Source organism: Apis cerana, linkage group LG16 (assembly GCF_029169275.1).
Source record: "Apis cerana isolate GH-2021 linkage group LG16, AcerK_1.0, whole genome shotgun sequence".
NCBI lineage: Eukaryota > Metazoa > Arthropoda > Insecta > Hymenoptera > Apidae > Apis > Apis cerana.
This window is the reverse complement of record NC_083867.1, coordinates 5,866,956-5,883,118: the sequence shown is the minus strand read 5'-3', so window position 1 is coordinate 5,883,118 and position 16,163 is coordinate 5,866,956. Positions and strand designations below refer to the sequence as shown.

At 32.6% G+C, this 16,163-nt stretch overlaps 2 protein-coding genes across 10 annotated transcripts in view; one reads left to right on the top strand and one right to left on the bottom strand.

Moving 5' to 3' along the window:
- Positions 1-3,596: 3,596 nt before the first annotated feature.
- Positions 3,597-11,442, top strand: LOC107993234 (uncharacterized). The gene is made up of 4 exons (XM_062086726.1): positions 3,597-3,722; positions 4,170-4,278; positions 6,179-6,375; positions 6,674-11,442. Exons 1-4 carry the CDS (start codon positions 3,684-3,686, stop codon positions 6,920-6,922), a joined length of 594 nt encoding a protein of 197 aa, XP_061942710.1. The 5' UTR covers positions 3,597-3,683; the 3' UTR covers positions 6,923-11,442.
- Positions 10,803-16,163, bottom strand: part of LOC107993235 (tyrosine-protein phosphatase 10D) — a 41,061-nt gene continuing 35,700 nt past the window's right edge. For 3 of the 9 annotated variants that reach the window (XR_009833209.1, XR_009833211.1, XR_009833212.1), the window contains 2 exons: positions 15,925-16,096; positions 10,803-15,214 (listed from right to left, as the gene is read on the bottom strand). Coding sequence is in view for 3 of the 9 variants with exons in the window: in XM_028664548.2 (XP_028520349.1) it covers positions 15,183-15,214; positions 15,870-15,893 (56 nt within the window). In the remaining 6 variants the exon portion in view is untranslated. Of the gene's footprint in view, positions 16,097-16,163 lie in introns of all 9 variants that reach the window. The other 6 variants (XM_017049558.3, XM_017049561.3, XM_017049562.3 and 3 more) reach the window with 3 other exon arrangements.

The window sequence follows — 16,163 nt, the reverse complement described above, 5'->3', positions numbered from 1 at the left end:
TTGATTGCGCAACAAATTCGATTTAATAATTTTCCGTGTACTGTTAATCCAGAGGATGATACGAATTTCGAAAGTGATTAAATTTTCCCCAACGGGGAAGGGGAAGTTTAATTACTCATAACTATTCGAAACGATACAAACATTCGAGAATATTTGCCTACTGTTCCTGTAACGAAAAAAAAAAAAGTTAAATTGTTCGCGTCCCATGAATTTGGGATATTTTTTTTTTTTTTAATTGTCGCGGAGTTTAATTTCAATTGGTCTCGATTTTTGAACCTGATTTAAGATATAATAAAAAATCTAATCTTTTCACGTATGAGTATAAAAAGAAAAGTACGGAAACGAAAGTAATGGAAAAATCGACTTGGAGAATAAATTTTGTAAATTTATTTTTGATTAATAAATCGAAAGGAATTGGGAAAGAAAAATAAGAAGATACAAACTTTTTATAGATCCCTTGTTCGAGTACTGTTCGAAACTTTCTAAATTAGATAACCGTTGTAAAATTTCCTCTGATCTCAGAATAGAAGGAACTCGAATCCATATATGGATAAGGTTGCTCATGTATCAAAAATTTCATATATCAATGAATCTTCGAACGAACTTCGGTATCATGTCGAAATTGTGATAGTTACAAATTATCCTTTCCCTTCGATGCGAAGTATATACTCCTTCGAAGTTTTATAAAGAATAAAAAAATAAATAAATAAATAGAAGAATATGAAAGAAGAAAGAAATAAACTTTTTCAAAGAGAAAATTTGCATCTTATTGAAAATCAATACAGAATAATCGTGAATATTTTCAATCATTTTTCACATCTCTTTCCATTTAATTATTATATATTTTCATTTGCTCAAATATATAAATACTCGACAAGAGGAGAACATTCCATTTTTCAGAATTTAATCTATTTTTAATCTTTCTCACGAACATTACGATTTTCGAGGGGAAAAAAATATCCGAATAAAATATTTTTACAACAAAATAAAGATAGAATCGATGTATCGACAAAAGGAACCATATAGCTACATATCTGACGAGCTCACACAAGAAAAGAGCGTGTTATCGATTTCGAATTCCATTACTTGAATCAGGTAACGTAAAAAACACGTACCAATTTTCTGATTTTCTGATAGATTAACGATTCGCACGTGAGCTCGAAGCGCAATGTCAATTTTTGCACCTCAAAAAAAAAAGAGGAAAAAATACTAACAAAATTTAGAAAAAAGAAAAGAAAAGGAGGCGATTTAAAATAGATAAGAAGTGTAGTTTCGTTAAGATTTCGAGGATAAATGTTCGATAGAGATTGAAAAATTAAGCTTACAATGAAGAATATTGAAAATAAGAAAGATATTAAATTCTAGAATTTGAGCGAAAGAGATATTGAAATCGTTGGAACAGTGATTTACCGAGTTGAGAAATTTCGTACGAAAGACGATGCGAAGAAAAATGTTAAAAAAAAAAAATGTTAAAAACTTCATCACTTCGAATAAATTTTTTTATCCAGATGTAAATTTTTACTGGTTTTCGTGTTGAAAAAAAAAAGAAACTTATATCTAGAAATTAAAGCCCAAAACGAAATAGTATTCCTCTGAATTCCAGTTAACGAGAGAAGACACGCAAACTTGAAAACAAATTTAAACACTGACTTTTGGTCTTCGGAGAATATTCAACTTGAATGTATATCAAATTCGAAACTTTATCTCTCCCCTATTTTGCATTTCTCGATTTCATCAACTCTCTCATCTTGTTTCAAGATAGATTATCCGTCCAAAATTATTCGAAATTTTTCCACTTTGGTAGGAATAAAAATATCGTGGAAAAAAAATTAATAAACTCGAATAAATTTATGATAGGAAATGAATAATTTAATTTTACGAAATTTACATTCGACGAATTAAACGGATTAAACTTTATAGAATTTTATATGGCCGTTTTGCTATCGCGATAATTTTCTTAGTAATTTAATTAACGATCGCTGAAATAACCGTTAAGGAAAATATCGATGATCGAATCCCGCGACGTGTGTTAACGTGTGTTTACATCGTACCGTACGCAGTTCATATTAATGCTATTACAAAAGAGATTGAATATCGAGCAACAGGTGGCTATTCGGAAATTTGTAGCTAGGGATTTCTAGGAAGTACGATGTATATAGAAGCGAATCGTCGTCGAATACAATTTCTTCTCTATAGATCCCTTGTATCACTCCTTGCTCCGGATATCCATATCGTGATAAATTTATCGGGAAAGAGTTGAATGCAAACTCTATGTAATTGATTGAACTGTAAACAAAATTCCTGTTTACCGCCTGTTACAGAAATAACGCATAAATTAAACGCCACGCCTGGATATTTCATTACTCTGGAAGTGTATATTGAAATTGGAATAACGTTGCAAAATTCTTTCCTATGTAATACAAAATCCTACAACATAACGTTTCTCCGATCATCCATCCTTGAAAGAGATAAAAAATTCGAATTTTTTCCAATCGATCACATTTACCATCCGATAATTAATAAAACGATCGATTTATCATTTATCCGAATAAATAAAATTTCCAATTTTAAAGCAACAGTCCAAGAATCACGTGTGCGATATCGTTCATAAAAATAAAAATTCATAGGATTCACGATTATTAGTTGCTGTTATTGGAAAAAGATTAGAAGCACGGTAATCCACGGTGATCGTGGAAAAGCATTTACGGAATGATCCAACACCCTCTACGTTACCAGCTCGCGAAACAACGAACGATCATTCCGCCATTGCAGGCCAGGAACGAGAAAGGAGAACGCTCGTACGTCGATTCCAACCGAGGTATGATTGCATTTTACCAGTAGAAAATGTCGTGAAAATAAAATCTCGTCCCACCTACTCACGAATCACGTTGTTGACGGAAAAAAAAAAAGAGAAAGCGGGAGGATAGGCTAACCGTTCGCCGATGTTTCAAGCTCGAAGAGAAGTCTCGAGGTCGAAATCAAAGTCGAAGAACTTCCGTCGAGGGATGAGCGACGTGGATCGTTAACCAAAAAAAAAAAAAAAAAAAAGGAAGAGTAAAAAGGAAAGAAAGGGGGGAGAACACTAGGGTGGAGGACACTTCGATCTTCTTCGAGAACTTTTCTGTTCTGTTGGTGAAAGAGAGAAGAATACGTCGCGGTTGGGGAAACGTGGTAACAAGGTAGGTCCGCGACAAATAGGGGGCGAGGGGGAGGGGGAGGGGCAGATCGGCCATCTGATATTCAACTCTCGTCCACGAATTTTTTCCGTTCAAAAAGGGGGAAACGGGGAATTTTTATCCCCAATTTTTTTCGCTTTTCCCACCCTGGCAAACGCATCACAACTTTCCACCGATTTAAACTCGCTTCGTGGAAATTTCAAAGTTTCGCGGAGATAAATGATCGATGCGAGGCATCCGTTTGTTCGTTCGCAACGAATGATTTTCCAATTTTATTGACCTCTTTCGAATCGACGTAAGGTGAAAGATATTCCACGAAAATCCGAATATTTTTGCTTCGTATTTTTTTCTCTCTTTTTTCTTTTCTTTCTTTTTTTTTTTTTTTTTTTTTTAGAAAATTGAACCGTATTTTTCTAAACAGTAGTAAAGCAGTTGAAGAGAGAAGCAACTGAAAGAAGATCAAACAAAAGCAAAGATTTTACCAATCCTGTTTAATCATCTAAAAGAATGAACGACAGTCCACACAAAGAGAAACCACAGAAATTAGTAAGTCGCTTCGCTTTAATTTCTAATAATAAGATTATTGCTTTTCGATATTCTCGTTCCATAACGGTAATTATAAACTGAAAGTTCTGGAAAGTTACATCAATTTGCATCGATATTATCAATTAAAATATCAGAAAAAATATTTTTCTATTTATTTTTAATAAAAAAAAATGTCTGCATTAATAATTTATCATATATTTTGGAAACATTTCATCTCGATAAAAATTATCAAAATACATATAACTTTCGAATAACGATGAATATTTCTATGATTTTTCGTAATTATAAAAAATTCAAGGAGAACACATTTAATGCGTTAATAAAAATAACGTTCCACGTCTCCATGTCAAAAAAAAAAAAAAAAAAGGAAAAAAGAAAAATTTATGTTCTCCTTGCTATGCTATAAAAAATAAAATTGTGAAATATAACAAAAGTTCAATTTAACAGGCTGCAACAGAAGCAACTCGTTTCGATGAATCTCACAATTCGACGAGCCGTATTTCCACGCAACAGGAAGTAATTAGAGATTCACAGTCGATTACATTGCGGGCTACAAGTAAGTGAACAACTAATTTACTCAAACAAAAATATTTGTATCTCCGATTAATTGCTGTTTACCACGAAAACAGCATTACATCGGGCTTTGAGAAAAAGATTAAACGTAAAGGGAGGAAACGATAATTAAGACTTTGTATAATTAAAGGAAATTTCATTATGGAGAAATTTCTATAAATTTTATCGCAAAGATTATATTTGAGAAATTAAGAAGAGTTAAGAAACTTTCTTTAATCTACCTTTCTTATAACTATAAATAATATTGCCGCATTTTTAATTCTTTAACCATTATTTACGAACACCTTTCTAGAAGTTTTTATCTCGTTAATTCGATGGTATGTTAAATTTTTAATAATTACTAAACTTTATTACACCGACATATTTTTAATTCTTGTCGAATCCTGTCGAGCACTCATCGTCGGTCAATTTACCTTTAATGAAAACTACAAAAGTAATCAAGAAAGATCGCGAAACTGAGCGAATTTCAATTTGCATTTAAATTTATTCTAAAAAAAAAAAAAAAGAAAAGAAAAAAATCGGTAAATTCGAATCTGTCAACCGTGTAACTCGCGTTGTAAATTCTCGCTTCGAGCCTTAAAATTCTAATTGTCAAAAAGAACTGGTACAAAAGGAATTAACAAAAAAAAGTGATGTTTCCCTTTTGTCGGTCAGATTCCTTTGTCGCACGATCTTTTCAACCTTTCCAATGAAAAGCTTGAAATTTAACAGCAGTGCGTGGAGAAAAAAACAGCAGAAAGAATTGAATCATCGACGAGGAAACAAAATGGTAAAAAAAAAAAGAACGTTTGACAAGAATGCAAAAATCGCAAAAAGGGGGGAGGAAAACTGTTCGTTAATAGGGGAGGGGAGTGGAAACAATGTGGAAACTTTCCTAATGGGAAGGAAGAGCATCGTTATTTCTGAAAAAGCGCCAATTAGGCACCATAAGTGTCCTTATATATATATATATAAATCGGCCATTCGTAAATCGAAAGTCGTTCCTCCTGCCTACGTTTCCAGCCTCGATAAAGAACGGCCGTGTCATAAACCACGAGGATGTCGAACGTTTCGTGGAAAAAGAAGTCGCAAAGGAAACATCGTGTGTCCACAAATTGATGATCACACTCGGAAGAAATCCTATCCGAGTCCTATTGCCTTATTTTTCACGTCTCTCTCTTTTTCTCTCTCTGTATGTGTGTTCTCGCGATACGTTTCTCTCGAAATCGGGGACTAACGAAGTAAACCAGTATTCTTTACGAACTGTAAAAAAGAAGGGAAACCAGATTTCGCTCCGGGATGAAGAAGATTAGGTCAGGGATTTTTCGAAAAGATGGATCGGTCAATGTGATAGGGATTTTCGCGCGGAAGAGTTTGCTAGCTCAAATATTTTTGGCAATAAATACGTTTAAATAACCTTTCGAATTTTTGTGGAAAATGGATTGATAGATAAATAGAGAGTAGGAGGCTCAGAAATATAATATCCGATATTGGTGTCTAATATTATTAAGAAGAGAATTATTATTAGAAATATTCAACACGAAATATAATGAAGTATATCTTACTGTTGATGTTAAACGCTCGTATAGCCAGGAATAAAATATAAATATCCGGGAGTAATTTTTTTAAAATGAATTTTTAATTTTTAAATATTGGTAATTTGAAAAGAATCGTTGGATTATTATTAGAAACGATGCGAAAGAGGTGTGAAAAGAAAAATTATGTAAAATATATATACACACTTTTCGCACGCACTTTCCATTTCTTCCCTTTAAAAGAAATATTACCCGAGAAAATTTCAATTTAAATTTAAATCGGCCCATCAAGGATCGAGAGAATGGTAACGTATTACGGGGGGAGGGGGAAAAAAAATCAATCTTAACAATCGGATTCGTTTATCTTAGGTACAGACGAGGATGAAGATGTTTCGAAGAAAAAAGATAGGCCCGAGCAGTTGACTCAAAGACTCTCGAGGGCTGAAACTGTCAGACAGGATGCCAGAAAATTGAAGACTGCCACGCTTAATAGAATGGGGAAAATGTTTAAGCAACGTTCTCAGACACCTGTCACGGATAAATCACCCCATGTCAACAGCGATACGGTGAGCAATTTCTATCTTGTCAAAAATGTGTGTGTATAAATTTCTCTGACTCAGATGTATTCCCATCCCCATCTTTTTTCCATAAATTTTTTTTTTATACGATGATTGAATTACTACACTTCTCTCGAAAATTTCCACTTTAAAATTATGTGCGATGATCATTCGCGCTCATTCATCTAATAATCTTCTTTTTAATCTTTAAAAAAAAAAAATTGATGATTCTTTGGGATGATTCGTTAATTCGTTCGCGATACTCTTGGAAATAAGAAACTAATATTGAAAATCTTTGTTTCGTTAGAATCCAATTAAATCTATAGAATGCTCTAGCGAGGAGACATCGAAAAAAGAGAAGAGCAACTCTTTAGGCAGGATGCTAAAGCTTGTGGATAAAGACGGCACGTCTAAAAAAATATTTCACCCTCGAGCAGGATCGTTGAGTCGCATTCTGCGTCGGAATCCTAATCACGAGAATAACGAAGACAAAAAGCCCGAAGAAAACTCACCGGGGATTTTCTCGAGAATGCTGAGTCAGTTAAGAGGAAAGTAAAAAAAAAAAAAAAAAAGAAAGAAAGAAAGAAAGAAAGAAAGGGACTGCAAACAACACTTCACATTTAACACTTCATATCTCTTCCTTCTAACTTCTACTTTCGAACAAATTTTTGTCATTTACACAAAAGGATGATATAATTATTAGTTAGATTAAAAAATAATGAAATTATTACGAAAAAAAGAAGGAAAAAATGGAATAGAAATTGCAATTCTCAAAGTGGATAAAAATTTGATATTCTTAATAACCATCATGTTTAATTTTTTCCATATTATTTTTAAAAAGAAATACCGAACGATACGATATTAAATTTTCTAGAAATGGATATTCTTTTCTATAAAAAATTGTAAAATACATTCTACATAAATAGCAAATCTATTTAAAAATATTCATTTTTGTATTTGATAACTTTACGAAAATTGTTTTTTTGCTTCATTTATTATGCGAGTAAAAAAAAGAAAAATTCCTTTTCTTTATCATATCAAAGTAAAATATCTTGCTCAAAGGATAACAATAAACTGATCTCGTTTCAAGAACTATATATTATTATTATTTAATTTTCACGACTGAAATACATACGTTACCGTTAATGAAAAATTAATGAATATGAAAGTATAAATTATTTATCCATTAAAATTTTCTCCTTGTTCAATTTTATTTAAATTCAGATTGATCCGTTATTCTTTTTACCAACTGTAGATAACAAACATACGAAATGGATTTTCATTAAATTTTATTATCTATTCGTTATTTTGATTTTAGTATTTTAATATTTAGGTCGTCCACATAGTGGTAACGCCACACTCGAACCAAATCTGAAGATGCGCAACAAAAATTCGTTACCTCCAAAGGCGCCATTGAATACAAGAACGACTAACAATGTACCTTCGTCAACTTCCGCTTCATCGCCTCAGACACAGGCTGCGGGATCGCCCCAGAAATATTCCACTTTCGAATATTCGATTTAAGCCGATTAACCTCCAAAATAGCGATTTTGTAATAAAATTAAAAATAATAAACTGTCTGATTATAAAAATCACAATCGTTGCGGATAAAATGGTTAATTTTTAAAATTCAAATTCAACTTTTTCCAATAATTCAATAAGTTTTGAATGATTTTATGATATATTGGCCATTTAACGTGCAACAAATATAACATTTGTATTTTATTATAATATTGTATTTAATTATTCGAATATTTTCGAACTGGTTCAACCGCGCTCGTGATAAAATTTCTTCTCTTCTGCCAGATATAAATAAAATAAATAACGAAAAGAAGAGGTATCCAATGTATTAAAAAAAAAAAAAAAAGAAAAAGAAAGAAACGGAGCGCGCATACGTGTAGAATAATTTCGTAGAAATGACGCATGGAAATCGTATCAATCTCACGTGCGATATTGATATATTGCTGTATCGAAATACGTCCAACGTTGAGAACAAATTAAAAAAAAAAAAAAAAAAAAGTTTCAATTCGATTACGTTTCAACGTATGTATTGTCTATATACACTAAAAGAAAAACAATAACAGTTTCGCGTAAAATTTACATTATTTCACGACGAATCCATGTCTCTAAATCGATACTTTCATTTAGCTATGTAACGATAATTTCCTTTCAAAATTCCTTTGAAAATATTTTACGCATATTTTATCGATGAATCGATCATTATTATTATTATTATTAATATTATTTTAATACAATTTAATAAAAATTAATAAAATAAAACGAACTCGTTTTTTTCATTGGAGTTTTCTCGATCAAAATAAAGAAATGCATGAAAAGGATGATGTTTTTTTTTTTTTTTTTACTTGGAAGAACCATGTTTATTACGTACGTATATTTCGTCTTTCTTTCTTTTTTTTTTTTTTTTATTTTCGACGAGACAACCCGTGTCCCTTCGTGCTGTACAATTTTTTTCTTTTCTCCTCTCGCTTACATTAATTACTCTCTTTATGATTAGCATTAAACGACAAAAGTATCATATTGGGATGATTTTGCGAATTTTAACGAACGATCGGTCGGATGATGATTCGCAAAATCATTCCAAATGATTCTGGTTGTTCAGACAGTTGAGTAAAAAAAAAAAAATTGCATATTTACAAAAGAAAAAAAAAAGAGATGGAAACAGTAGACTTACAAACGGCATACATGATTTCTCTTTTCGCGCACGCAAATCTCAGCGTTATTGCTCGTCGTGGAAATATACATACACGTGTATATATATATATGTGTGTGTAGCTCGGTACATGCTCGATCAAAACCTGCGAAACTTGAAATATTTAAATATTTCTGCACACGATTAAAAAAAAATTTTACACGCATAAAACGAATAAAATGTAACCGTTTTGATCCAATCCTTCCTTTTTTCCTCCCTCTTTCTCCTTATTAAATAGATTTAGACGTAATGATATTTATAAAAATACGCATCGTGATAAAATACGCACATCGTCACATCACCTTCCAAGATAAACGAAGATATTATCTACTCGAAAATAATATTTTTCACTTTCTTTTTTTTTTTCTTTTCTTTTCTTTGTTCTCTTTATCTATTTATCTATCTATAAATCTATCGTGAAAGGAATCGTTTCTGAAGTGAAATAAATCGTTGTTGTCAATTTGAATTTGTGTTTCGGTATTGCCCAGTTAAATATCGCAGACGTCAAGCACACCCCATCTATCGATTAACCAGTGTCTAACGATTTGTGCGCGCCGTTTAAAAAATATAAACGTACATATTTTTCTCCATCCTATCATCTATTACTATTTACATCGAATCGGGCGACAATGCGCGGGATTCATAGGTGTTTCAACGATCGTTCGATTTATCGTACAATTGTTCTTGTGATGATTTCTTTTTTCCTTTTTTTTTTTTTTTTTTTTTCATTTCACGCCTTTATTACGTTTCGGGATTTTGATCCTCCAAATGATCCAGTGAAAAAAAAAAAAAAAGAAAAAGAAAGAAAGAAAAAAGTAGTAATTGGCACGAACCCACACTCGATATCGAAAAAACCTTTACTATTAATCATCCATTTGGTTGTACCTCATCCTGTCTCTTCAATTTCCCATACTCGCTCCAACAATATTGATTTATCACAGAATAACGCATTCATTACACTAATGACAACGCAATTTTCGCATCGTATATCTTCGTGCTCGATTCTTTTTAATACATACATGTATATATATATTGTAATAAATGGATTTCTCCGGATATTTATCAAATGTCAAAGTAAATTTAACATTTTCATCGAACTTCGTACATACGTTAAAATCGAGCACAGTGCAAATGAGATTCCAATTCACTCCAATCCATTTGATGCAATGACCTACGCACACCTCGTCTTTGCATTTTTCGACAGTTTCAAGTTCATTCTGGAAATAATTCGTGTTCGAGATATTTAACCGTGTTTGTTCTAAAAAAAAAAAAGAATCCTTATTTTTCTTAAATTGTGCGCGATAAATTTTGCCCTTTTTCGAAAAGAAATCTCTTTCGTACGACATTTTCATTTTCACGTTATCCATATTTCTCAAAACGAGGCAATATTCGATCGAGAAAATTTGGCAAAATTTATCCGACAATTTAAATTATTTTTATACCCTTCGTACGTATGAAAAGCTGCAATGACATCGAATGCCTTAACATAGAGTAATTCAGATCATATTATACAGATCTTTTTTTTTTCCTTTTTACAATTACGTTATGATATGATCGTGGTATATGTATACAGAAGCACACATTTACACAGACGATGATCGTAAATATGACAATCCGAGCGGGTGTTTGATTGGGCGATTCACGATGAATCTGGTGAATCTGATTCGATGAAAGCGACATTTATTTTTTGGGATTTGTTAATTGCTGACCAACCGTGTTTAACGTGTTCTTTTTTTTCTTTTTTTTTTTTTTTTTTACAAGCAATACAACGTCACTTCAATCGAGGAGTTACGCTCGCGATAATAATTTGATTAGAAAATATATAGGATCATTTCTTAAATAAATTCGATGATTATTTTCATTATTGTTATTATTATTATTTATGTACAAATAATTTAAAAACTGTCGATCTTTTAGTTACACTTTTAGTTTCAATGGAACATTTTCATGGAAATTGAATATTAATGAGATTGCAAAAATTATCTCCCTTTATTATTTATTTAGTTATCACATTAATTTATTATTGATTTCTTATGCGCATAAAACTATTTTTAGAGTCGCGTTAATGATTTTTAGTATAATGCAATAATTATAGTATTGGATTGATGTGAAATTTTGTGAAACTGGAACAAGCTCTAGAAAAGAGAAGACGAAAAATATTATATTAAGGAAAAAATGAAACTTAACAAGTTAGTTTATAAAAATATAAGAAATTACTTTCAATACGATCCGGGAAATTTCACTGAAAAGCAAACAAATAATCGTCGTACATCGATATCGTTATCGATCGATGTAAAAGTAATCGACTTTTAATAAAAGTATCCAAGTACTTTTTCTATTAAAAAAAAAAAAAAAAGAAAAAAAAATCACGACAAAACGTAAAACATCGTAAAACGTGCGTCACTAATCGTCTGAAAGACACGAAATTATTTTTCGAAGAAAGAGAAGAACGAAATTAAATAAACTAAACGGGATATTGATTCTTGGCTGTGGATACACACATACATATATATATATATATATCCACCTACGCGTTTACACATTTCCATAATTTGGAAATCCGAGTGAGAAACTGATCTGCAATTTCATTTAAATTTCAGAGAAGGAAGAGAACAAGAACGCGTGCATTTCCCATACAACGAAACTCGAACGACCCGGGTGTGACAATTATCCATTTACACGAGAAACATCAATAATTATAACAATGATAATACAGCGTTCGCGACAGCATGTACAGCGATAGATATTATAGCAAAGAAATTCGATGAATTGGAAACTGCAACTTGTCCGGTCGATCTTTTCCTTTATCGACTCGTCTACTTACGCTTATCCCTCTCTCATATACAATTATGTACAATTATTACATCTAAGAAATCTTATCTCTTATTTGGAACAATTTCTAATTGGAAAAAAGGAAACAAACCCCCTTCCCCCCGGTATGGGTGTTTAATCGTAATTAACAGTAAAACCTTATCGCTTTATAATACTCTCTATTGCGTTTGGCAGTCGATTGGCAATTTTTTTTTTTTTTCCCCCTCTCTTTAAGTCGATATTCCGAATTTCGTTTACAAAAATATCTCGTCGATAACGATAATTAGTCAGTCGTGCGTCTAATTCCGTTTCTATCCTCTATAAAGTCGTTCAAGCGAAGTGACTCGAGAGAATTTTTAGAAAAAAAAAAATGTAATTATCATAAATGGTTTAGTCCTCGCTCGAATCTATCAGGATTGATGTTATTCTTCTTCTTCTTCTTCTTCTTCTCATCGTACTATCGACCACGAGTTTCGAATCGCTGTATATATTCGCGCTCTAATGTAATTATTTAATCAAATAATTCGTGTCACCAGTCACTCCACGATATCATTTTTAATATCTCGCCTCATCGCGCCACCTCGATTACGATGATCGATTCACGGATCCACAATCGATACATAATCACGATATCGATAAAAATGATCGAGTCGACCGGACATATCGTATTATTCACGCGCGATTACTTAATAGCGAATATAAAAAACGTTTCTCCAAAAATACATGTGGGCAGTGAATTTGAAATTCTCCTCCCCTCCCCCTCCCACATACTCGAGAGAATCAATTTTTTTTACCCTGATTCGAGAATAATCCGAATTTTACGCGACTCTCAAACGCGTAAAAATCCCTCCCTCCATCCCCCCGACCGCATTGCCTCAAATACGGTAAAAATAGAAAATTAAGTACACAGATTTCTTTTTTTTGTAGCATCGAGCAAATCTTCTGACCTCTAAGTACCGGAGGGTGACGATCGGATCTTCCGTTTCCGTTCTAAAACGGAACGAAACGTAGCAGTCGTCGTAGTCGTAGTCGTTCCAATATTTCGTCCAATTTCGTTTTTTTTTTTTCTTTCAATCGCTTGGAGATTCGATCGTTCCTTTCCTCCACCAGACTTACATCCCTTCTGATATTCCTGTCTACAAATTGTAATCCCATTGACCATCGATCATCGTTCGAATCGTGCAAACAGAAGCGGTTTTGGTCCGTCGCGTTCAAGGTTCCCCGTTCACCGAGGTTCATTGATTCATTGTATCTTTTTCTTTCTTTTGTTTTCTTTTTTTTTTAAAGAAAGAAAGAGAGAGAGAGAGAGAAAACGATCCCATATGTCAAACGATATTACGAAAACGACACACGAAACGCGTCGATGAACGATGTCAAAAGTTACGAACGATCTACGATCTATGATTAACGATCTCGAAGAACGTCGATTTCGAAGAATCGAACGAAGAATCGATGAGTAAATATTATGTATTATTATACGGATCGTCGAGTGATTCTCGTGAAAAGAGTGATATGACTTCTACGAAGATGCGAGTTTCTTGTTCCCACTGACATGTTAAATTTTTTTTTTGTTTTTTACTTTTATTTATTTATTTATTTATTTCTCTTAATTCTCTTCCTATCATGAAAAAAAAAGGAGGAAATCCATTCTTCTCTCGTTTCCTATTTCATATTCCCCGTTTGTTTTTTTTTCTTTTTTTCTTTTTTTTTTTTTCATTCTAGGCAGTGTTTTTTTAATCGGCGTCTCTACTACACCCCCTTGGACGGATGGTTGCCACTCACGATTTTGAATAGCAGTAAATTTTCTGGTAAATTCTATCCGTGAATGATAAAAGAAAAAAAAAACTAGGCAAGAAGAGAAACGATGTTCGTTACGTTACTTAAAAAAAAAAAAAAAAGAAAAAGAAAAGAGAAAGAGGGAAAAAAAATTGATTTTTCAAATTCAATTCAAACATCTCGATCGCAACGTGGCAACCCAACGCGGGATACGCATCTTACGATCCTTAAGATATGCAACTTGGAGATTTATCTACATCACGACAGGTATCTAAAAACGCGAGCATCGATCGTCGTCTTTTTTTCGTAAAAGAAAAAGAGAAAAAGAAAAAAAAAAAAGAAAAGAAAATCGAGGCGGAGACACTCCTCGATCCCGGAATTACGACCATTCTCTCTCGTGACCTAATCTGAGAAATCGCCTCGTTAGTATCATCGATTTACATTATTATTTACAGAAAAGAACAGATTTACGATGCTGCACGCTCATCTCTCAGTAGTTCTCCCACTACTTTCAAACAGCCACTCGTCGCAAATGAAAATCACATCAATTCGTTACCATTCGTTTCCAATTTTACATCACGTTCTCCCGAATACAGTAGAAGCAGTTTCGACGCGAAAAAAATAATTCCTCTTCCTTACAGTCTATACACAAATCCCGCACAAGTTCTCGCTTCGTACGCCTCCTCCTCTCAATCCAAGTTCCCTAGAAATAGAAATATAATAATCTCGAATCCCTCCAATACCCCGCAAAATTTCCGCTCGTCAGAATTTCAGACTCCGCTCGTGTGTTCGTGTACGTATTTCTCCCTTTCCACCGGGGACCACTTCCTCCATCTTCCCCCGGAAGATGAACGCGATCGGATGAGATGATGAAATGCATCGTCGAAACCATCGTAGAAAGGAATAAGCTTGTTCCTCGATCGATCGAAACCTGTTCGACGATCATTCGAACATTCCAGGCATCGATCGTCGAACGGTACTTTCTTTTTCACTCGTATCATTCGCATTCTCGCGGTGAAAGTTCAGACGCGAAGAAGCGATTATTGTCGACGGTATATGTATGTGTGTGCGCGTGTGTGTGTGTACATATAATATATGCTATTATTCGTCGAAGCACATTCGTATTTCGTTTACTATCACGTACACGAAACGTTTTGTGAGAAGATGCAATAGTCTTGACTGCTGTTATTGTTGTTCCTCTCGCAAGAAAACTAAAAAAGACGTAAATCATCTCGAACGCTTCTTCTTAAGCAACGAAGCTAAGCTAGTTTCTCGTCTCTTTTTTAGAAGCACTTCTGGTATATCTCGTGAGTGTACAATGATTTCTTCCATTTCCCTTAGTTTTTCTCCATTTTCGACAACACGCCACGCATGTAGTAATATTATATATATATATATATATATATTTATAAATATATATATATATTTTTTTTTTCACGGTGCACCGCACCTCTTCTCAAAATATCTCTAAAGCATCCTCGTGTTCGTTGATCCCTGAATGAATCGAGGTATTCGAACATCACATTCCTGATTCCGCTATTCCTTCGTCGTCTGTAAATATATGTAACGATGGATGAGAATTGATGGATTAATTTTTACTTAATTGAAAGATAATTAAATTAAACGAAAAAATCATGCTAGTTGTCGAAAACAAATCGGAAAGCTATTCTTAGATTAGATGCAAAGAATATTAGCGTGATGTTTTGATTAATAATTAACGATGATGATTTTGTTATGCGAGAAATTAGAGATTTTTGTATTGCGATAGCTGTTGTTAGAGATTAGTTCAACCCAATTTTTTTTCTTTTTTTTTTTTTTTTGCTTGTTAATTGCTTGTAACATTTTTGGAACGATGAAAAAATAATTCAAAATAAAATTTTGCAACGTGTGAAGAGATGAATGTATTTTCGTATCCATGCTTTTTCGTTCGAAATTTATGCAAAACAACATCAACATTTCAATGCAGACTAATAAATATTTATAAAAAAAGATTACGAATATATTTAAAAATAAAACTTGTAAAAAATATGAAAATTATATTTACTTCTTTTACGCAAATACATATAATACGATTTTTCAAAATTAGTTTTTTCTCGTAAAAAGATAAACTGAAAAACTGAAAAGCCTTCATTGCAAAATGTAAAATATTTGAAAGAAGAAAAAGAAGAAGAAAAAAAAAACGAAAATTCATAAAAAAAATTATTACCCAATAGAACGAAGTTCCTCTTCACTGGAAAAATTATGTAAAAAAAGAAAATTACCTTTCAATATCAACGAAATAAATATTCATGTAACAAACAATACAAATCTACTTCTTTGCCTGTACATTCAAAGCAAATGTGTTACTTTCTATAGATTAGTACTCGTGCCACGTGCGTTGGTAAAACTACTATTAGTTATCCGCATGCAAAATACTCCATACAAGAGAGAAATCTAAAATAAAATAAAAAAAATAAAAAAAAAATGAAAAAGACAGGTTAAATAAATGAAAATATTAAGC

Bases quoted from the DNA above. Each gene is read 5' to 3' on its own strand.
- LOC107993234 (XM_062086726.1), top strand. From the start codon at position 3,684: ATGAACGACAGTCCACACAAAGAGAAACCACAGAAATTA. The intron at 3,723-4,169 runs GTAAGTCGCTTC...TCAATTTAACAG, and splicing joins AAGAGAAACCACAGAAATTA to GCTGCAACAGAAGCAACTCG. The intron at 6,376-6,673 runs GTGAGCAATTTC...TTGTTTCGTTAG, and splicing joins CCCATGTCAACAGCGATACG to AATCCAATTAAATCTATAGA.